Genomic DNA, 22,019 nt, shown 5'->3' on the forward strand with positions numbered 1-22,019 from the left:
AAAGAAACACAGTAGAAACAATGACAATTGCATGTTCACAAATACAATTGATGCTGATTTCCTAACTGTAAACATCTGCAGGGTTGAAAAGATGACTTCTCAGGGATTTTCCTCAAGTGTGAGTAAGTTGATTTGACTGCTTTGAGTAACGGTTAATCAGAAATAAAGTTAGGGGAATTGTGACCTACGGATTAGGTTTAGATTAGGCTGAGATATCCTGACCTTTAGGTCCAAAAATAATGGATCCTTAACACAATTAGATGGTGTATTTTCTCATTAGATCCCCTGCCTCTTCTTCAAAACCCCACACCGCCAGTTTTGTAATTCAGGCTGTCTGTTAAACATATTCAAAAAAATATGCCGCATTCGCTCATTCAAAGTAAACCAACATTTGCGTTTGCATTATCCCGCAACCATGAATGCTTTCACATAGCGACACGGCTTTCCGGAACTAGCGGGGTAGAAAAAGACTGTTACGTGTAACACTAGACCGTCGTGCCGGCTGTGGCTTTTCACACAGACTTCGTCCCAGCTCTGTTACTATGTTCCTGGCTCAGAGGCGGATCAAATCAGACCCCTTTCCAGCTCCGCTTTCATTCAGTGCAGCGATTCAGCATTTTGGCGTAACATTCCTGGAAAATAAGGTAGTGTGAAAGTGCCTAAGGTCCCAACACTTTGCTATGCCATCATCAGGGTTGTTGTTTTGTTAAACTTGACAAAGCTCCTTCCACAGTCACAGAATCACAGGCTGACTCATGAAGAGTGACCTGATCTTCATGTGTAAACTTGGTGAAGTGCCCCTTTAATTAGTGACATACAGTCACCGTCCGTGGGCCATGGATGCCAATGTGGCATCCTGATGATTACCATCTTAAATTGTACAAACACTCCTGACCACTTTCTCTGCTATTCATCAATGTATTATTCATAAAGGAAGTGCTTCTCAAAGAATACCTCTCAAATAATGGTTTCTTCTCAGTTATAGCAATGAGTACTTAGTAATAAGATACTTTACATCCCTGACCATATTGGTGACGGTTTACATTTTTATAGTGCAAGTCTACATCCTCTGCTGGTGGAGGTCTAATCTGTTCACATTGTGTACCTTTCATCAGCTTTCTGCTCATATCTATTTCACTCTCTGACTTCATTAAATTACTCAGGCTTGGTATAATTATGCTGTGTTAGAATACAGAATATTTATTATGCTGCTTGACAATTGCTTTTCATGTATTTGTTTTACATTACAGTATGAAGTATCCAAACAACCCATATTATCACACAATCATCACATTGGCTGAAAAGCCTAATCTTACGGTAATACTGTAAAGAAAACAGCAGCTGCTAAATGCTCCTCATTCTTTTGTTCTGTCTAAAACAAGAACAAAAATGACAGTGACAGTAAGTACGCCCTAGTCTTTATTATTATTATTAACGTAGAGTATTAGCACCTTGACATTTGAGGTAGTCACTAGTACACCATCAGCTGTCTTGTTGTGTTTGCCTTCCTTTCCTGGAGCTCAGTTCACATTTCCTTAAGTGTGTGTCTTCTTCCTAAAAATTAAGCAGGAGAATTAAATGTCATAGCGGTGACAATTAAATGCAAGAAAGGGAATGATAAAATACATTGTCAAAACCAACTGTGGAAGTGGGAAGAGATGATTGACCTACAGACCTTTCATGCAGCTTGAAGCAGGTCCAGAGAGGGCAGCAGGCAGACTGCTTCGCCCAGGAAAGAGATGAGGATGTGCAGGACATCAGACCAGTTACCCACGGTCAGCATGAGCAGGCTGCCAGTTGCACTACTGCAGTGTGCAACAGGGCCTGTGTGCCCGTGTGCAGATTCTGATCCTGCAAAATGAAACAAAAAGTTACACAATAGTGAGGAAAGGTCTTTTGTGGCCACAGCAGTGTAACCTTTGATTGTTGTGATACCTGCTGGCTTTCTGAGATGTCAACATCATTTGTATGGATTTGTTTCATATTTTTGGGGGGGGGTTTATAAGCTGTCCAGACAATCACCTTGAATATAGACCACCAATATAGCGTAGCAGAGAGTCAATGGAGTCCAAAACTTAAGAGCATCATTCTGGGACAGGAAGTGGTCATAAACCATAATGGTGGAAGCCACAGTTGTGAGAGCAAAGGCCAAGACAACCACTCTTTGCACTGAAGCCAGTATGGTGTGTCCGGAGGTCAGTAGGGTGATGCACTTCCCACAGTAATGCTCTGTGCTATGTAGTGGGTAGAGTCTGGCCACATGGGTCCACAGACTGTGGCTGAGGCTTGCCAGTGCCCAGCTGAGAGCAGCTGCCAGAAACAAACTGAGGGAGCTGTATGGAGCCCCCTGATGGAGGAAGAACAGAGTACAGGTGAGGCCGCAACCCAGGGAGAATTGACACTGGACCAGGAGCCGGTCTAGGCCTCTGCCATTGGCATCCTGAGTTCAGGTAGATACAGGGATGTGAATGAAAGTAGGTCAGAACTGAATTAGAAAGATAAACGTTGAACACAAGAACAAACACAGAAAGTGCAGACAGATGTAAAACAAGCCTAAATCAATGCGTTATTAGCTGTTCATGTGTTTGAGGAACTCACAAGTCCTGTTGATGTCCAAGCAGCAACAGCTCTGAGAGAAAACTCCAGCACTATCAGAGAGGAAACCCTCGAGCCCACCAGAGACAGAAGGACCGTCAGCAACCAGAACTGGAGAGCTGTTTTCCAGCTCGCTCTCAGAGGATTGCCAGGTTTTGACCTCTGTTTGCTTTCAGTTTCAGATTCAGAGTCACTGTGTGAATAAAAAAATAAATATATTTATTAAAAAATTTTTAAATGCTATCTCATAGCATTTGCATTTTGCATAATAAGCTCACCTGCATGTTTCAATGAAGTGGTAAACTCTCATCAGATTGCACAGCACTGATATTCCACATGCACCCACAAGACCTTTAAAACATGAAAAACACTACAATCAAAGAATAAGCAAGTGAAGTACTGCGAATTTAGCTTTTTATTGCCATGAGGAACAAAACCATAACATGGACTCACCTTGGAAAAAGAAGTCTATTGGGTTTGAATCAAAAGGAGTCCATTCATAGGTTCCCGGGATCCAGGAGAAGGGGAAAAACATTTTTATGTTTTCCCTGTAATATCTCAAGGACAAGGACACAAAAAAGTTCTATATCATCTCACTCATGCTTCTTCAATCTAAGAGCCTGACTTAGTTAATGCTGAATTCCTGTGAGACAAACTTTCACGTTGCCTTTATTTGTTCCTGCTGATCTGGTCCGAGTGCTCTCCTTGCTGAAGTCCCAAAGGTTAAATCTGATTTCAGCATGCTCGTCAGTTTAATCATTCCCTGATGAAAGAGGCTAAAAATCCTCTCAAGATTATTAGGCTCACAGAGCAATCAGACACCTTTGCTTACAATGTATTTCAAAGAGCATTTCTGTCCAAGGATACAAAAGCAAATGCATTTAACGCATTTCATACAAAAATGTCTTTATTATTATTATTATTATTATTATAACTACCTGCTGTACAAAGGCTTGAAGTACCCGTAGCTTACATTTTTGTAAAGAAGAACTTCACATCAAATGGTATTATGGGCTTTATGTACCAGTAGTTCATATGTAAGTAAATAAACATTCCCATCAGATGTCTTCCTTTACAAATAACAGACAAGGCAGCTTGAAATATACATTAAATTGTGAAAAATCACAGCAGCCACACTAACACAAACTACAACCATGGAATACAGAGTTTGTTTTAATATCTTTAGGTCATCAGCACTCCATTGGTAGCCTTGCAGGCCATATGGGTCTCACTTCTCTCATTCTAGCTTTGCTGCGAGCCGACATGTAAAAGCCCAAGACCTTGCTTGTAAATTCATTGTTTGAGGTATTAAGGTGAAACCTGATAGTTCATCGGCTCAGAGTCTGCGCAACATGTGTCAATGCTCATCCATCTTCTTTGCTTCAGACAGAACGAGTCTTACTTAAAGGAACAGTTTGAAAGTTTGGGAAATATGCGTATTCACTTTCTGGTGGACTCATGTTGTTACGGTAAATTAGGAGCTACAGCCAGCAGCCATTAGCTTAGCTTAGCTTAGTTTAGCTTAGCACAAAGACGGGAAACAGGGGAAAAGCTAATGTAGCTCTATCAAATGGTAACTAAATCCACCTACCAGCATCTCTAAAGTTCAAACTTATTAACAGTTTATATTTGATTTAATCTGTACAAGTCTAAAAAATGACAATATGCCATTTTGTGGAGCGCTTATGTGCAGGACTCTTGTCTCTAAGTAGTTGCCAGGCAACCAGTGGAGATTCAAATGAACATGTTTACACTATGGTTTTTGTTGTTCTCATATAATGTGTTAATTAGAGAGGTTTAGAGGTGCTGGTAGGTGAGTTTTGTTACTTTTGGAGAGAGCCAAGCTAGCCGTTCTTCCCTTCTTTTCTATCATCATGCTAAGGCCCCATCCACACTACTCCATTTTATTTTACAAACGGAGAATTAAAACGAATACATTCTCCGTCCACACCAGCGTTTTCCTCTATCTACATGATCTCCGTCTACATTAAAATGACTGAAAACCCTGAAAACACACATCTAGTGGCTGTTCACATACACTGGGCATGCACGAGCCAGTGTAAACATGGAGCAGATGGTCTATTCTGTAGTTACAGACAAAAGAATAAAGTAATGCAGACAAAGAATCAGACCAGATTTTCTTTGCATGGACCAATAAGGAGATGGGACTGTTACTGAATGTAACACAGGAATTAAAAGGCTGTGGCAGCGTAAAACAGACTGGGAGTTGTTGCAAAGTAAACGGCGACATGCACAGTACAGGTGTAGGCAGATAAGTGCGTGGTACAGAATATTTTAATAAAAATACAAAGTCAAAAACTCTGTCAGTAGCACCGTGTGTCTGCTTTGCATGACTGATATGACCCATACAGTTTATTATAAGGCCCAATGAGAGAGCCAAGCATGACCGACTGCGTCAAAGTCCTCCGTCCTCCTTGCCACGTCTCCACTAAAACGTCTTCCGGAGTTTCAAAACGAAAAACGGAGTCGGCAGCATTTCAAAACCTTTCCATTTCAGGTCTTCGTTTTCGCCATTTTAGTCTGGACGGGAGGTGCAAATGCAGCAAAAGGTCTCCATTTTAAAACGAAAACGCAGTAGTGTGGATGGGGCTTAAGCTAAGCTAACCAGCAGATGGTGGTAACGTCATTTTTACGACACAGACACGAGAGTGGTATCAATCTTATCATGTAACTGAATGAGCAGATTCCCCAAAATGTCAAACTCTTCCTTTAAGTGAGACTTGCTCTGTCTGATGCAAGGAAGATGGATGACCATTCAAATACTTGAACATTTACATAACTTTACTAAAATGTTGAACATTTGCTTTTAAATTCAGTATTCAATTAACTGATGGACCACTTCTTCGATAGCTGTAACTGAGACCAGTCAGTGACACGTAGGTGTTGGATATTTTAGCTCCTTCCCTGCCTCTGGTTGTCCTTCACGGTCTGTTGCCTCATCAAATCCCAGAACAGCATACTGAGCACTGTGTGTGGGGCCAAACGCAGGAAAACAGGGCCCATGCCTTTGTATAACCCCAGCACGCCCTCAGCTTGGCACACCTTCAGCATACAATCTGAAAATCCATGATACAGACGCCCCTGAAAGGCAGACAAAGAAAATATTAAGTGTCCGGAGTTTTCATCCTAGTCTGCATTTAGCTAGAATACTTGATCTGACAACAGTCTTTTGCACCATTATTGAGTGCAAGAACAAATTTGCTGAAAAGAGGTCACTTAAACTCACCCTATGAAACTCATCCACCGGCTGGTTGTACAGACGTGTACTAATGACGTCAAATGGTGTCATGGTGATTGCCACAGCGACTCCACTTATCATGGCAGCTATCAAAGCCGTGAGCCAGCTGTTACTGAACTGTGGACTAAACCACTGCAACAAAAGAAAGAAATTATTAACTGAGGTTGGCTGACGGAGTGATGGCCAATGCTCGGTTTCATTGTGCTGTAAATGTCAGCTGTTTGCCACATCTACCTGGGAATGTGACACCCAGTCTTTGGCTGAGGTGAAGGTTGACAGTTGAGCAGCTGATCCCACCATGACTCGAGGCACAGCCCCGTTCACACCCCTCCAAAGGCCAATGAAACCTTCTCTTCTATAGATGGTAGCAAAGGCATCAGAGACTCCCTGAAGAAGAAAGAAAGAAAACAAAGTTGGAATGATTCTTTGTATGTTTTTCTATCATGTGGTGGTGGTATATAGTGATAGAAATGTGTTACGTCCTTTTTAGGAGCCATTTTCTGATGTATTAAAGAGCCTTTTTCATGCGTATAACTTTGGGTCAGACCAGTGCAAAGAAGTCTGTTTATAATAGAAGTTTAATGCTGTGTGTATAAACATGTATTGATGGCATTTAGATCACTGTATCTCATAATGGGTGCTATATTTCCACCTCTACAAATGTTTTTTTCTCTTATTGTGTAAAACTGAGCCTATGTGGATGACTGAATACAACAAGTTGGCCTGACTTCGCTCCTTACATTATGTGGCACACGTGTGGCATCAGTACAAAGTTTAAACATCAAAATATCTATCAGTGGTGGGATGTTGACCTACATTTACTCAAGCGCAAATGCCTAAAGTACAACTTTATTCTTCTACTTTGCTACATTTCAGAAAGAGATATTGCACTTTTTACACAAATACATTTATTTGACAGATTTAATCACTTAATTACTTAAATGAAAAGTACTTGACACCCAAACAGATATTTTTAACCACTCCGGCTGGTTAGACCTCTAATCAGGTGTACGGTAGGTGGAGATGGCTGTGAATCAAGTACAGTTAATATACACCCTTACACCTGTGTGGGTAGACTATGGGTATGTTTTAGTCACTGTATAAAACATGGTGCTTTATTATGATGAAACTCCCAAACAGTTTAATAAGTATTTAGAATATTAAAATGCTGCTTAATGTATCAGAAGTGACAAATCAATAATATATAAAAATCTAACACTTACTGTGTACTAATGAGTGATTTTGCTTTTGATACTTTTCTGATTATACTGACATACTTTGGATTTTGAATGAATGGCTTTTACTTAAGTAAAGCATCTGCATACACACTATAAAATAATTTTACATAAAACAACTTATAATGTTTTCATGTCTTATTTTGAACGTGTCTGTCTTACCAGATGGTTATGCTGGTGGCCTACTGCTATGGCTTCCACCGTTTGAGCCTGCAGATGGGTCTTCACCTGTGAAGAAAATGCAGCACACACAGTTTAATATGCATTCAGACTGTACTAAATACTGCGCCAAAATAAATAATCCAAGTACAGACAAAACTGGACTTGTCACTAAGTTGGATGAAGTCTGAGTCAGATGACAGGATGTGATATAACAATAACAGGTAACTCTGCTAATGTTGACCAGGTATGAGTTGCATAACACATACTTTGCCAGGAACTTGTCTAACAAATTCCCCAGTGAGTCATTTGCGCCAAACCTTAACAACAACAACAGGTGCACCATACAGTGTGTCAATAAAATAACCTTCACCTCTCCTTCCTTCCTTCACTGTCAACAGCACACAGCAAGGAGCCACAAGATACTGTATATTTTTGGCAGGTTGAAGCAACGTGCAGGGTATATTTAGTGACCCAGATATACACAAACATGTCATCAAACAATATTGTCTTTCCATGACGATGCAAAAAGGTTGGATGGTTTAAAATGTATAGACTGACAGCTGAGGCAAAAAAAACAACAACACTACTGCTGTCGTATAAAAGGGGACATGTGGAGGACATTCATAAAGTGTACAGTAAATCAAGAGACCGTGACATTTGAGACTGATGTGAATGTCAAAACATGACAACTTTATGAGTGCTTTAATTCCCTGGTTATATAGAGGGACCTGGATGTGGACAGATGGGTAATGAAAATAAATATTACTTATCCATCTGGACAAGACATGGTTAGGTCAGCTTAAGGTCATGTTAATTTTTCCTCAAAACCAGATGTAAGTGGATTAGATGTGACCTGTGACTAACCCGACTCACACCCCCATGTAATTTTTCTTTGCCTCACAAGCGCACGTACTGAATAAAATTAGACTTAGGAGATGTGAGACGCCTTTGAAACTGAGCTGGTGAGCTTTTGAGTCTCCGTTTGTGACGACTTATAATATTGTTGTTAAGTTCAGTTGCTGATGTTTTACAATGTCAGATTTGAATTTAAGTTTTATAATTCTTTTCTTTCATTATTTCAATAATTATAGTGTGACACCCCTCATTTATTTTGCCCATTAAGGAAGCTGCTGCTGTTTTCTCATCTTTTTTGTTTCTTAAACTACTACAGGGAAAGATCCCTTTAGTGTCACAAATAAAGTTATAGTTTGTCCTTTAAGTGTGTGTGTGTGTGTGTGTGTGTGTGTGTGTGTGTGTGTGTGTGTGTGTGTGTGTGTGTGTGTGTGTGTGTGTGTGTGTGTAACATGACCTTAAGCTGACCTAACCATGTCTTGTCCATGTCTGTGTATACACACACACACACACACACACAGTATGTATATGTTCACATTTTCATTGAAAGAGTTATTGGTGGGTGTAAATTTTGTTAAAGGCCATACTGATATTTGAAAACATCCCTTTCTAAAGCGACTTTAAAGTGACGAAATAAACCATCTTCGATATTTGCATTATTTTTAGTACAAAATTTCCTCTTTGTGTTACTATCTCTGTGCCAAAGCTCAGCGAGAAACACAGTCTGGGGAATTTCATACTATAAAGACCATAACTTTGGAAAATACCCACTTGCTTCGACCAACGCAGGATGAGGACTGTAGATTTTGTCCTCCATCACCTGCATTGGAATCGTGTTAGGAAAGGATGTCTTCAGGGCCAGCTTGGAGAGGAGGAATGATTACAGCAACCAAAAACTGTTTCAACAAACATATGGGTATGGAAACATATATTTTAATGTAGAAATGTACTGTACAAAGAAGCTTTATGGAGTGTAAGTTAACAACATAATCTAAGAGCTTGTCGCTGACCACCAAGTGCAAACACAGTCTGATTTATGTGTGTGTTGTTTAAACAGTATGGTCTGTTTGCATTAACACAGTGTTGTAGGCTACTGAAACCTTTTGCATAATATATCTGGTGCTTGCCTCAGAAGACGATTAGCCACATCATCTTTCACACTAGCTCCATTGTCTTCTTTTAGCTTATGTCAGTTGTTTGACTGTTAATTAACTTGTTTGGTTTTCTTTAACATGTGTGAGGCTAATCAGATGATCCACTCAGTGGTACATGGGGTTTCAAGTTCCTGTTAGTTTTTTTTACCTAATGTGCTTATACACAGATACATGCAACACATAGCACCAAAGTGACACATCTCATACAACATTTGAGGCACATTTTTTAAATGCTCACAAGAAAAAAAAGGAGATTAAGAGCTGACTCTCATTCAGCATTATGCACAAACAGTAACAGCAATGTACCTGAATCTAATATTAAGTAATGACACAAAAACAAAACAAAAATCACAGATGGCTTGTAACACCTTCTGATTTAATCAACCTTTAAAGCTGACCTATAATGGCCTACAGAGCGATGTTCACGCAGGGAGTGCAAGAAGAATGTATGGGGTCGCAAGACAAGTACCAGTGTAGGACGTTTGTTGCCTCTTCAGGACCCTAAAAACTGTTCAAATTAATCAGTCCGACAAGGAAAAAGATCACTTCAAATGAACTGCTGACAACTCACAGACATGGACCCTGTGATGAGTGGTCGCAAGTTGAAAATGCTTTGAATGAAGGTGTCACATAAAATACAGGGAACCGCTGCGATAGTTGATGCAATAACAAAGGTGAAACTTTAGTAAACTTACCAGGTAGGCAGGAGAGGCAATAAATGCACCCAGCGCCCCAGCCCCTGCCCCTGACAGCAGACTCCCGCCGTGGAACTTGGTGATACCCAGAGCGTCACAGTAGGAGTAGGAGCCCAGCCTCACACCGTTCATCACTCCCTGGTATATCAGCCCGGCTGAGAGCCCCTTCTGCAGGCCCCGGAGCCCATCAGTGCGGCCCACCACCCAGAGGGCCTGCAGGACGCCGTGGTAGTGTCTCTGGTAGGATCCCCGTGCACGCAGCTCTCCCTGAAGCTGCAGACGGGTCTTTACAACTTCCAGGGGATTGGTGAACACACAGGCGGCACAGCAGGCAAGAGCACCAAGGGCGAAGTCCAGAGGAGGCCAGACAGCTGGAGTGGGTGACGAGGGGCCGAGGACGCCACCATGGGGTACAGCGGACAGAGTGGATGCCATCCTGAGGGCAGGCTGGGCGCCAAACAAAGACTCTTCTGGTGAAGTTTTCAGCAGCCGAGCACTGGTCATCCCTGAGAAGTGAGCTTAACAGTTTGTCCTGACAGCTCACCTGATGACTTGTCCCCCTTGTCTCAGCTTGTTCAGGGAACAGGAAGTGTGTTGTACTTGGTACAAAACAGTGAAGTCAGAAACAAATGCTATCAGCTTTTGTGATAACACATGTTTCTCCTGTGACACTGTGGGTCAACAAGCCCTTTCAGTAGTGACTTTGTAGTGTAGTGACTCTCGACTGTCAGTCTGTTCAAAAGAGTCACCATCTGCAAGAGAATTCATTCATGTTGAAGTATTTTTAAACTGTAAGGTTCAGGTGTGGTTACAGAGGCTGAGCCCTACGTATCAGGACAGAGAGTGCGTCAGAAGAAAGACTTCAGAGAGGAATCCTGCTGGAAAGGAAACGTTCAGGTTTTAGCTCCTCACATGAGAGAGACATTTAAAAAGCCTGTCAGATAATATTTCCCAGTTTAACTCTCTAAACTGGCAGCATGTGTGAAATTTAAACACTACACCTGCAAGCACAGATAGAGAACAGCTTCATTTAACACTAAATCAAACATCAAAGCATGCATCTTAAAGAGCAGACAAGCGCACGCACAAACACACAAGATCACCTGACGTGAACATACATACCACTCCAGTCAATTTCATTCAATCCAACATACAAGCACAAAACAAGCACAGTGGTCAAACACACTCAAATAGAAAACTCCTCTCACGTGCCTTTTGAAAAGTCAGAAAATATCTCTTGAATTTGGTCACTTCATTCAAATAACACTCAGTGTTTAATGATCCTGTGCAGCTCCATTCTTCCTCATCATTGTAAACATGTGCCCTCAGCACATTCATTGTCAAAGTCTCCTCCCACCGGCCCCATTCAGAGCCAATACAGTTTCAGGCCTGTCTGCCACATCGCCATATGCCCAAGTCTGCACGAATCAAATGGCTCTGCTCTAAACTGCCCCTGCTATGGTCCTATAGGAGCTCTCTGGGTAAAAGGTTATTGTTGGTCAAGGGGGGAGGGAGGGGTGTCTGAGGGAAAGGAGAGCAAGGATCCAAACACTGACTGAGATAGATGTAGAAACAAGGTTAATCTGCCAAAAATAGTATGGATAATCTCAGAAACTAAACAAACAAACCTGTGCTCTGGCACCATACCGTTTAATGAAGCCTTTTCTTATATGAACAATTGTTTTAGAAGGAAAGATAATATGGTACATTTGCTAAGCACTTGCTTTGAAATGTGTCTGCTATAAATTACATTTGGAACAAATGATACTTGAAGATGAGGTGACTCATTTACTCTACTTTTTGTGCTGTATGCAAAAGAGCGACTAGAGGGCGCTCTTGTACTACTACTCCAATCAGATTTATGACTTCCAGTGCCTCTGAATGAATCTAATGACACAACTAGAGAGTGGAAGTTCATTCTCGATCTTTGAAACAGCCCCAGAGAAAAACAATCTAACCACGAGGTCGATAAGTGGCTGTCCAGAAGCTTTCGATGGTTTCACATGATCTTCCTCTGCAGCTGGAGTGTGCTCAGTTGTCATTGAGCTGTAGGTGTTCAGTGAGCAATTTAAAGACTTCTTATGGAAGAAAAGAAAAGCCATAATAATTTTTATCTTACAATATAAATGGAACAGTTAATTAACAGTTAGTTAACTGTGAAATTGAATCACTACTGAATATTTAATGTAAAAATATAAATACTATTGAATTTACCTTTTTTGAAAACCATCTATGAATTTACAGTTTGAATTTCCTGGTCATTTCAATAAATTGCAAAGCACATAGTTGTTTTGTTATCACATCTTCAGACAGAAATTCAGGTAGCCAATGCTCACAAAGTTAAACTTCTGAAGTTGGATTGGTTACACCCAAGCTACAGAGGATAATATGTTTTGTTACGTTTTTTTCTGTTCCGTCGGTAACATGATCGAAGACAAGAGTTCAGGTGAATGAGTTAAATACCGCTTTCACATCATATGGATGACAGAGATTGGAAAGATTCACATATCAACCCGCAAGCGTTTAAGTCACAGAGTTTGTTGTGTTAGGATTACAAAACTGTGCACTGACATTATGACAATATAGGCATTAAATTGTTTCATTACATTGAACAGTCTTTGGCTGAACTGAGGCGTCCATATTCATTTGGTTTTCAGGCACTTCCGTATTGGTAAGTGCCAAGGTGGATATATCAGAGCTGCCGTGATGCAAACACTACCTACAAGTCAGAAACCTTTGACAACTGTAACTCCAATATGACATTAGATACACTTTATTAATCTCGCGAGGGGAAAGTCAACATAGCTAAAGCCCACTTAGGTTTGTAATGTTCACCTTTACGTTTGGTGTCTGAATGAACCCAACACAACTTTGAACAACTTGGGAGTTTTCTTTATCTTGATTTAAATGTTCAGGTCCAAAAACGACCAACTGAATAACTGAACTGAATAAAGTTTTTGGAATATTGGACCTTTTTTCAATGCTGTGTTGAATCATTTTCTTTCACTCCTTGAAATTACTTTAAAAATCAAAAAAGGGAATTCCAACCAACCAAAGTGAGACGGTTTTTTAAATGTAAAATATTTTTTATGGAATTCAGTAGCATTTAAATATGAACACGAAATATTTAGCAGATAAAATCTCCAAATTGTGTTTTTTAGATTCTTATAAAATTTAAATTATGGCCTTTTTTAATTCCATACCACACTTAGAAAGTTCTTGTTCAGAATACAATGGAAGTCTGAATCTAGATATCTGTGACAACTCCACCTGCAGAGGAAGGTCGTGCGATACGATAGAAAGCTCCAAAACAGCTACTAATGTACCTTATCAGAGATATTTTTGCCAGTGCAGTGAGGTTTTAACAGACAACATACACACGCATGCAAGCAAACACACAAACATACACAGAGCAGAAATTTTAAGACCGTGACAGAGCAGACAAAGGCCTTTATTGTTTAACTATGTTTATAGTACAGTGCCACACCTCTCACCCATCTTGGCCCCCGACACACATAAGTCAACAACTTTTAACCACCACCATGCACACATAACACACACACACACACACACACACAGTTATCAATGTAAACATTGCAGGTTTAAAGAGTGATACAAAAAGCAAGGTAGTCGTCAACCGTTTCTGTCAACAGCATCAACAGTTCCTCTTTTGAGAGTTCAGAAGAGGGTGACAAAAAAACAGAAATGTTTTTGTTTGGTTGATAACCTTTTGGGGAATAACAAAATAATGTCCTGTTCTCTCTAATCACTGCAGTCACACGCTCACTCTTACAATATAAATGGAACACCATCCACCCACTCACGCGTACACACTCGCACACACAATTCTCCCACTCCAACAAATGTTTTTATCAAAGTGTAGTTAAAGTGTTTTATTTTGAATGCTTGCAGTAGGCAGAATGGAGAATAGTGAATTTGAAGTGGAACATCAAACAATGATTATGTTTTTTTATCCCCCCATAATCCTCTCTATAGGAAAAAGGCCTTGTGTGTCATTTCCCTTGTGTGGTCACAGGGTGGAGCGTCTGTCTTCCAAATCCGCCCGGAGCTGCATTACCTTTTAGCGCGTACAAAGTACAAGGCGTTGGTTTTAGGGTAGTACTTCACATTCTGTTTTTTGTCCATGAGGCCCCCAAAAATGATGAGCTCTCCCCTGCCCTGCACCACTGTGTGAAGGCTGGTCTCAGGTGGCCCCGTAACCGCAGCGGGAGTCCCGTTCCCATAAACTCTCCAAGACACCACCCCAGCGGATTTGGCCCGGGACACATCCAACACGTACATCTGCATAGGCTTGCAGTTTAGAGACTGGTACAGAGGTTTCCCTACGTTCAGGCTCTGAGGTGGGTGATGGCCAAGACGCCGTGCAATAGGTGGGATAGCATGTCCATCAGCTCCAGCGGCCTGTGGAGGGCTGGAGGATGACGACGGAGGGGTCACAGGGGGACCTGCTCCTCCTCCTCCACCACTTGCTCCTCCAGGAGAAGCCCCCTGTGTTTGAAGGGAAGACGATGACGATGAAGACGGCAATGATGAGGAAGATTTGTTTTTCACTGCCTCCAGACCTCGTCGTAAGGCAGCGGGGGACACTGCTCCTGGGGGAGTGTGTGGGGAGACTGCAGGAGGTGTATGCAGGCCGTTAGTGCTGGGCAACTCAGGGTGGTGAGAGGCAGAAGGGGGAGACTCCCAACCATAGTCTGTGGAAGCAGGCAGGTGAGGGCGAGAGGGAGGAGACGCAGCCTGGGCTGGACTGGTCCGGGGTGAAGGGGAGGATCCATTTAATAACGGGGGAAGTGGAGGAAGAGGAGGACTGTCTGGGCCTTGTAAAGGAGACGGCTGTTGGGATGAGGATGGGCTCCCATCTCTGGCACTTCCTCTCGCTGAAGGCCGAGGTCTCAACGTGCCCCACCGACCATTTACACAAGGAGCCTCTTCAACAGCTCCCAGGACAACACCAGCAGCCCCGCTCCGAACAGGAGACTGAGAGCGCAGGGAAGGCGGTTCAGGGCCCAGAGGGGCAGGCGTGGCACTTATGGGGGAGGGCCGAGAGTTAAGACTTGGGCTAAGCGGCGCGCGGCCAGATGGAGCCTGTGAGAAGACCACGACACACTGGCCCACCTTGAGGTAAATGAACAAGATGGGAACAAAAGACACATTAGTGATCAATCTAATGAGTACACACACACAGACATGCAGAACAGGGCTGACAGCTTACTCTACAAGCTGGGTGACACCACAGCTCCGGGGCTCCGTGGTCCTCGTTTTCCACCTGCAGCTGTTGCCACCTCCATGGTGGTGCATCCATGTGGAGGAGCCAAGCATCTTTAAGGAGCTTTAAAACACAAGACAACAGGATATGGTATAACTGTAGTCGCTTACAGTCACATGGAGCATTTGCTTTAAGATATTGATATCTTGTTCCGATACCAGGATGAAGTAAAAAAAAAAAAAGACAACTACTTACTGCATTAGGACCACCGCAGCCTCCCAAGATGAGCAATGTTTGATCGTCAATCACAATCTAATAGGACAACATGTAAAAGGTATCTTTTCATTTCACATAAAAAAAGTTAAGTCACTCGCTTGTAAAGTGCATGGAGAAGACAAACGGTCAAAACACTTTATTTAAAATAATGTCATCATCTGATGAAGTAGGACCTTATTAAAAAACCTGAAATGAGAAATAATACCATCTAATATTGTCAGAAAAAAAATTTACTTACTTGTGATTGGCCACCTCGTGGGTGAGGTGATGGGCCAGATATGGGTGGTTTGGACCAGGACCACTGCTCTAGATCCAGAACCCAGACTTCATTACTCCTGAACCATCGGAGGGTACAACAACATGGTGAGGTGTGACAGCCCAAGATATTATTCAGCAATAATAACTACAATTAAGAAAGTTTAAGACAGCAATATGTAAGGCTTTTTAAATTACCTTAAAAAAATCTATTTCTATGGCATAGTGTAGTAAAACACTACCTTGTTTGTAGACAGGATATTAATCAGATTTGTCGAATTAGATCTGTCCAGGTCTCCACAGCCCGTCTACATCGGCTGTGTAACAGTTACTCCATCACGTTTTTTGGTCTATTTCATTATGTAAGTGCTCAACTATAATGATTGCATATTTGGTCTGTAGGCAATCAACTCAGTAAATCATATACTTAATCACCCGACACCTGAGAAGCCAATTACAGTTTTAGTTGTCTACGAACAACGAAGTTAAACACCTTTGCAAACATGGTACTACATGCCTCGTCATCTTTGTTGTTATGTTAATGCGCAAAATGTTACAGATTTCACATTTAATTTAAGCAGTTCAGTTTTGGATAATGTGTAATTAAATATAAGTAATACATTCATACATTTGACGTGCTCCTAGTGACCCACCAAACACCACCATGGTGTTTGCAATTACAGAGGAGGAGTGGCCAGCCATAGGTGGAGGTCCGTGTGTTGTTACTATACAGTTCCACCTGAGACAACAGAAGATAAACGAATCACAAAGAGGAAGAAAAAGAGGATGATGATGAAACTGTACCAAGTCTCAACTTGTTATAACAACATCTTTTAACTCAAAGTACTCAAGTCCCTCTCACCAGTTCTTTGATGGAGAGTAGGTGTGGATTTCATCAAAAAACCTTTCTGGTTGGTGCAGTGGATACGGGCTGGGGCGAGTCCATCCCCCAAACAGCACTAACAGGTCTTTGTGCATCACTAGAGTTGCTCCAGCTTTGGGAGATGGATAAGAGCCTGTAAAAGGAAAGAGCAAAGATAGGACTCAAATTTGAGCTCAATAATCCAATTCATATATAGTGAAAAAAATTTCAGTGGAGGAAAAAAAAATGCACTTTTAAATCACTTTAAGTTGACTCCTGCTTAATACGTTCAAGGGTAATTTCGGCATTTTTTAAGCGGGCCCTATTTTCACATAATTTGGTGTGGAATGACAAAAAGTTTTAGAATCCGTAGATGTTTCAGCTGCAGAGGCTGCAACAAAGTCCTCCGGGCGCACCTCAAAATTACATCCACAAAACGTGCTTCTTTTTGCCACCAATAGGCTCAGACTGCTATTCGAGGTGTCGGACATCATGATGGAAAGGATCCCTTCAAGTGACTCACGGTGACACCCTTTGCTTTCAACAGGAAACTGAAGTATTGGTCAAAGACAATTCTCACTCTGAAATCTTGTGAGAGGCGAGTTCACAGCTGCCGGCTGAAGCCACCGACACAAAAATAAGTGAAAATAGGGCCCAGGTTTAAAAATACAGAAATTATCTTTTAAGTAAAAATGCCTGAACAATAATAGGTAAGTAATTATTTTCCCAACTCAGCTCACATATAAGTGACCAAGTTTTTAAAAAACACATGAACATTAACTTCATGATGAAGCAGAAAAAATCTCTCACAATAAATGCTCTTTACACAGGCAACAAACATCAAGCCCTGCCTCTTAACACAAAATAAGCTCTAAAGTTTACAGAAATAAGAAGGAAAGTGCACTAGTAAAATCATTTCACTACGATCTGATTTCACACGTACTTCATTATTTTTTTATTACCACCTCCTCAAATACTGCATACTCAGCTGCTGCTGCTGAGCATGAGACTACTATATTCACTAATGTTCTCCCTCCCACTGTTCCCCTTACATAAGCCCTATGTGAAGTTAGATTTTACCAGAGATATAAATCGTAAAAAGAGCTCTGATCTTCTTTGTTTTTACTGCTCATAACCTACTCGTACCTGAGGCTAAAGGGCGGATCCACTCCTTGCTGTTGAGGTCAAGTCTCCATAGATCATTAAAGGCAGCATTGCAGCTACTCTGAGTGCAACCCCCAAACACATACATGGACTGGTTTGAGTCGTAATAACATGCACCTGCAACCCGAAAAAAAAGAAAATAGACAAATTAACCACAGCTTAGAAGCAAACTACAGCAAACAGTGAGCTTTGAGTGTTTTATTTATGGATTTTTTGTGTGCCAAGTAACAGTGAAATCAGTGCCTGAAATCAGTGCCCGTTTTTCCAATAAAATGGAAAATCGAAGACATGTTTGTACATAGTTGTTTACAGTAACAGTACAGTTGCATTAAGAGATTCTTTTTCTAAATGGTCTATAGTTAAGCTCATCTGGCACTACAATCAAATTATTACACACGTCATTAAAATGGTTTATTTTCCTTCAACATAAAGATAAACTTAGAGGTAAGAGGCCTTTTGTCAGTAAATTTAGCTACAGCATCAAATCACAACAAATCACTGTGGTTTCAAAGCTCAACAAACAAAAGATCAAACATTTCTGTTCAAAATGTAATGCAGGTTTGCATCAGTTGTTGTGCTGCCTCCACAACATACAGGAAAGAAGCCATTTTATCTGCTCTACACTGGACTCCAATCTGATCCACAGCTACAACCACATTGGAACATTTTAAAAAAGCAGTTTCACCACTACATACATGACGTGCAACTTATTTTGATATGAAATGTTGTAAAGCAGCATATACTGACTGTGGGAGAAGCGCTGAGTGATGGGGGTTCCTGGATATGGGTATGTGCGACTTTCCCACTGGATATTTCCCTCCTGGACAGCTCTTAAGAAACCGTGGTAGCACTGATAAGCAACACCTAGTATGGATAAAATATTAATAAGCAAAAGGAACACAAAAAAAATGTAAAGTGGACAACAATTACTTTTTAAACTTCCCCTCTCAGGTGTTTAAAGTACATTTCACTGCTCTGCTACCCACTGCAACCAGTGCACCTTCTCATTCAGTTTTATATAACACAATGTAAACATGAGAAGCATACCTTTAATGAGGCGATACCACTGCTTACATACAAGCGCAGCGGTCTTGTGCTCCTGGTAAGGTGAGAGAAAGGAAAGAATATATTCGAGAACTTCCTCTGGCAACTCCACCATTGTTCTCCCCCCTCCTTTGGCACCGCTGTCCATGCTCCCTTCTTGTCGGCAGGACCCCATCTTTGCCTCAACTTCCTCTGTTATCCCAGCAGGCTCTGCACTATCGTCCTCAGTGTCCATGGCAACAAAGCATCCATCCTCATTGTCAGGGGAGCGGGACATTATTGTCTGTGGAGACATGGGGAGACATGCAGGTGATGTATGCACTGCAACGTCCATGATGCTCAGGAGCATGTTTAGCACAAGCTACAGTTATCTACATTACAGCAGGGCCTAAAACTGGCCTGTTTCACTGGATTTCTGTAACTCAAATTTAATGAGGATGAAGCCTTAAACCAAATTGAAAGCAGATTTCGTCCTACCCAAGAAACCCAATGACACTGCAAAGCTGTAACCACCACAAAATGTTTTGGGGCATTTAATGCTCAGTAATGTAAACTGTCTCATTGATTGTCTGAAACGGGTGGTACCCTTTCTTTAGCAGCTGGCCCCTCCGTATAGCACGTTCCTCTTATATCGTTAGCTACCTCTAACTAGCTGTCGTTAGCGTCACATAATAAATTAAATGTTGAGATTACTAATGCTAATTACCACTTAAAGCTAACTCCATATGAAAATGCATGAGCCTTGTGATAAATTATACGATTAAAAGCGGCATGGCTTGTGCAACTAACGACTATTTTACTGACTAACCGGCGTGTAACAGCTGCATGTTATTGAACTTAACGTTTGATCCTTTGAGAATTCATGCTAGCACTGGCTAACAGATCATAAGCATCCACGTTATCGTTAGCTAACATCAATGCATCTTTAGCTACGGGTAACGTTATACAGCCATAGATTTAATATCTCTAGTTGACAACGTATGTAAATCCCCCACTTCTTAATTATCTAAATGACACGACATCCTCTCAGGAGAATCTCAGCTAACGTTACACCCTCCTAGCTAGCCTGCTAGCTGACATCTTCAGTCTCTGCTGATAATCTTTGCTACCGTTAGCTCGAGCAGAGGTTGTGAGCAGTAGGTTAATTAACTAGCGTTAGCTCCTCTAATGTCATACACTTTGTCAGGGCCCCCCTTCAAATGTCGTCACTTTCACTCAACTGTTGCAGCATTATTAATACCGTTGTTTTAGACGTGGTCTTCTGTGGGCTCTGAGTGTATGTGTTTCCTCTCCTTCCCCCGGTATCAGCTCCGGAGGTTCCTCTGCAGCCTCCAAACAGTCGCCATCTTCCGCTTCGTGAACAGCGTCCTCCGCAGCGACGCTCTCTAGCTGCTGGTGCCAGGGTGGGTCCTCCTGGAGCAACACACCGCCCCCAGCTGCTGAGGGCAAATGTGCTGTGGAAAGTTGGAAAAACCACATGTAACCACTGTAACATGTAGCAAATTAACACTATAATATAATTACCTATTGATTATATTATAAATGTTGCGATTAACCTCATTTTGGTTGTTGTAAATTATATAGTGGCATTACTTCTGAGAGTGGAAAGCAGGCTTGTATTAAATTTCACATCTCATACTGCAGATCTCTGCACCCTGAAATCAAATGTCTCTATTTAATCCACCTGTTTTTTTAAATTGTTTTTTATTTTATTTTTATTATACCTACACTAGGGCTGTTTCACAAAAGCAGAATTTAGAAATCCAGGATAACAGAAAAGGCTATGCTTGACCTAGTGTGATCGGTGCATCCTGGCTTTATCAGTTTCACAAAGGCCAAACCAGGCTCAGTGGGAGCCACTATGTCAAGCCAGGTGTAATTAAAATAGTAATTCAGATAAATGTGCTTCAACAGCTTTCTTCAAGAGACCACGCGGTCGATCACAGATTTATTGATGCTGAAATGGAAAAGACGTGCGCAGCACACTTTACAGACAGTGAGTAACAGCGAATGAAGAAGGTTTATGATGAAAAAAAGCACAAAATATTTAAAAGAAAAATAAACTAACACGCCCAGAAGTTTTTGAGCATTAAACACTTAATTTCCTGACTTCTGGAGAAATATTCTGCACCAATTTATGGTGGAAATGTCTTTATTTATATAAATGGAAACACAAAGCTGGCAGCTGGCAGGTGACTATTCAAAATATAAAAATATAATGCAGTGATCAGTAGCTTGTTCTTTTAGCTTAAGTTACTTATTTGGACAATGTAAATTTGTTTCTTCTATGTTTACATTGCATTGCATGTTTTCTTCCTTCCTTTCTTTCCTTTCTTTAAGCATTTTTAAAGCATTATTTAACATAGAACAATATATGGTGCTCAGAGAAAATACTGTATCATATTTGTAACTTGACCCTGAGGCTGTAGTCCTACAGTCTGACAGACAGTCTGGCAATGTAGTAAGAATTACCTGAAGGACATCCACAGGTGAACAAAGTGTTTTACAAACTGTCAGATGTCTGAACTGCACATACTTGAAAAAATTAACAAAATAAAATATCACCAAAAACCCCTGCAGGACTTGGACCTAGATATGGAGATAAAAATAGATTCTGAGAAAATTTACTTAGAAATCCAGAAACTATGAAGAGAAGATCACTGCAATGCACACTGTAAGCATGACTGTAATACAATGTATTAATCAGTGTTTTCTCTAACAAGCTCGCCATGACCACAAACTATGTGCTACCATATTGCCAAAATGTAGGCTACCTGTGGTATTTTAATGCAGGCTAATGAAAAATATGCAAAACACATAGATACAGTGAGGAAAATAAGTATTTGAACACCCTGCTATTTTGCAAGTTCTCCCACTTAGAAATCATGGAGGGGTCTGAAATTGTCATCGTAGGTGCATGTCCACTGTGAGAGACATAATCTAAAAAAAAAATCCAGAAATCACAATGTATGATTTTTTAACTATTTATTTGTATGATACAGCTGCAAATAAGTATTTGAACACCTGTCTATCAGCTAGAATTCTGACTCTCAAAGACCTGTTAGTCTGCTTTCAAAATGTCCACCTCCACTCCATTTATTATCCTAAATTAGATGCACCTGTTTGAGGTCGTTAGCTGCATAAAGACACCTGTCCACCCCATACAATCAGTAAGAATCCAACTACTAACATGGCCAAGACCAAAGAGCTGTCCAAAGACACTAGAGACAAAATTGTAC

The 22,019-nt window shown here is 41.1% G+C and overlaps 3 protein-coding genes across 8 annotated transcripts in view; all 3 read right to left on the minus strand.

Annotated features, from left to right (window-relative positions):
* Positions 1–1,453: 1,453 nt before the first annotated feature.
* Positions 1,454–4,582, minus strand: LOC123987162 (transmembrane protein 82-like). Of its 2 annotated transcripts, none has more exons than XM_046075823.1 (7): positions 3,252–4,582; positions 3,049–3,152; positions 2,874–2,946; positions 2,599–2,788; positions 2,023–2,347; positions 1,676–1,851; positions 1,454–1,554 (listed from the first exon to the last, which is right to left on the minus strand). In XM_046075823.1, exons 2-6 carry the CDS (start codon positions 3,128–3,130, stop codon positions 1,679–1,681), a joined length of 843 nt encoding a protein of 280 aa, XP_045931779.1. In that variant the 5' UTR covers positions 3,131–3,152; positions 3,252–4,582; the 3' UTR covers positions 1,454–1,554; positions 1,676–1,678. The 2 variants fall into 2 exon arrangements, with proteins under 2 accessions (XP_045931779.1, XP_045931778.1); XM_046075822.1 differs by having other exon boundaries at positions 2,023–2,440.
* An 87-nt stretch (positions 4,583–4,669) lies between these two features.
* slc25a34 (solute carrier family 25 member 34) lies at positions 4,670–10,961 on the minus strand. Its single transcript, XM_046075817.1, has 5 exons — positions 9,953–10,961; positions 7,252–7,317; positions 6,089–6,241; positions 5,843–5,986; positions 4,670–5,697 (listed from the first exon to the last, which is right to left on the minus strand). The coding sequence occupies exons 1-5, from the start codon at positions 10,454–10,456 to the stop codon at positions 5,509–5,511; spliced, it is 1,056 nt and encodes a 351-aa protein (XP_045931773.1). The 5' UTR covers positions 10,457–10,961; the 3' UTR covers positions 4,670–5,508.
* A 2,423-nt stretch (positions 10,962–13,384) lies between these two features.
* Positions 13,385–22,019, minus strand: part of fbxo42 (F-box protein 42) — a 20,706-nt gene continuing 12,071 nt past the window's right edge. For 2 of the 5 annotated variants that reach the window (XM_046075782.1, XM_046075784.1), the window contains 10 exons: positions 20,021–20,234; positions 18,784–19,063; positions 18,484–18,600; positions 17,719–17,853; positions 16,573–16,726; positions 16,339–16,449; positions 15,694–15,790; positions 15,435–15,491; positions 15,186–15,302; positions 13,385–15,088 (listed from right to left, as the gene is read on the minus strand). In XM_046075782.1, coding sequence (XP_045931738.1) covers positions 14,027–15,088; positions 15,186–15,302; positions 15,435–15,491; positions 15,694–15,790; positions 16,339–16,449; positions 16,573–16,726; positions 17,719–17,853; positions 18,484–18,600; positions 18,784–19,063; positions 20,021–20,234 — 2,344 coding nt within the window. In that variant the 3' untranslated portion in view covers positions 13,385–14,026. Of the gene's footprint in view, positions 15,089–15,185; positions 15,303–15,434; positions 15,492–15,693; positions 15,791–16,338; positions 16,450–16,572; positions 16,727–17,718; positions 17,854–18,483; positions 18,601–18,783; positions 19,064–19,588; positions 19,732–20,000; positions 20,235–20,336; positions 20,357–22,019 lie in introns of those variants that run through there. The other 3 variants (XM_046075783.1, XM_046075785.1, XM_046075786.1) reach the window with 3 other exon arrangements.

The sequence above is a fragment of the Micropterus dolomieu genome, linkage group LG18, assembly GCF_021292245.1.
Source record: "Micropterus dolomieu isolate WLL.071019.BEF.003 ecotype Adirondacks linkage group LG18, ASM2129224v1, whole genome shotgun sequence".
Classification (NCBI taxonomy): Eukaryota; Metazoa; Chordata; class Actinopteri; order Centrarchiformes; family Centrarchidae; genus Micropterus; species Micropterus dolomieu.

Coding starts and splice junctions, on each gene's coding strand:
- LOC123987162 (XM_046075822.1), bottom strand. CDS start 3,130: ATGTTTTTCCCCTTCTCCTGGATCCCGGGAACCTATGAATGGACTCCT. Junction 2,947..3,048: donor AATAGACTTCTTTTTCCAAG/GTGAGTCCATGT, acceptor CATGTTTTAAAG/GTCTTGTGGGTGCATGTGGA. Junction 2,789..2,873: donor CACTTCATTGAAACATGCAG/GTGAGCTTATTA, acceptor TTATTCACACAG/TGACTCTGAATCTGAAACTG.
- slc25a34 (XM_046075817.1), bottom strand. CDS start 10,456: ATGACCAGTGCTCGGCTGCTGAAAACTTCACCAGAAGAGTCTTTGTTT. Junction 6,242..7,251: donor GCCACCAGCATAACCATCTG/GTAAGACAGACA, acceptor TTTCTTCTTCAG/GGAGTCTCTGATGCCTTTGC. Junction 5,698..5,842: donor CGGTGGATGAGTTTCATAGG/GTGAGTTTAAGT, acceptor TCTGCCTTTCAG/GGGCGTCTGTATCATGGATT.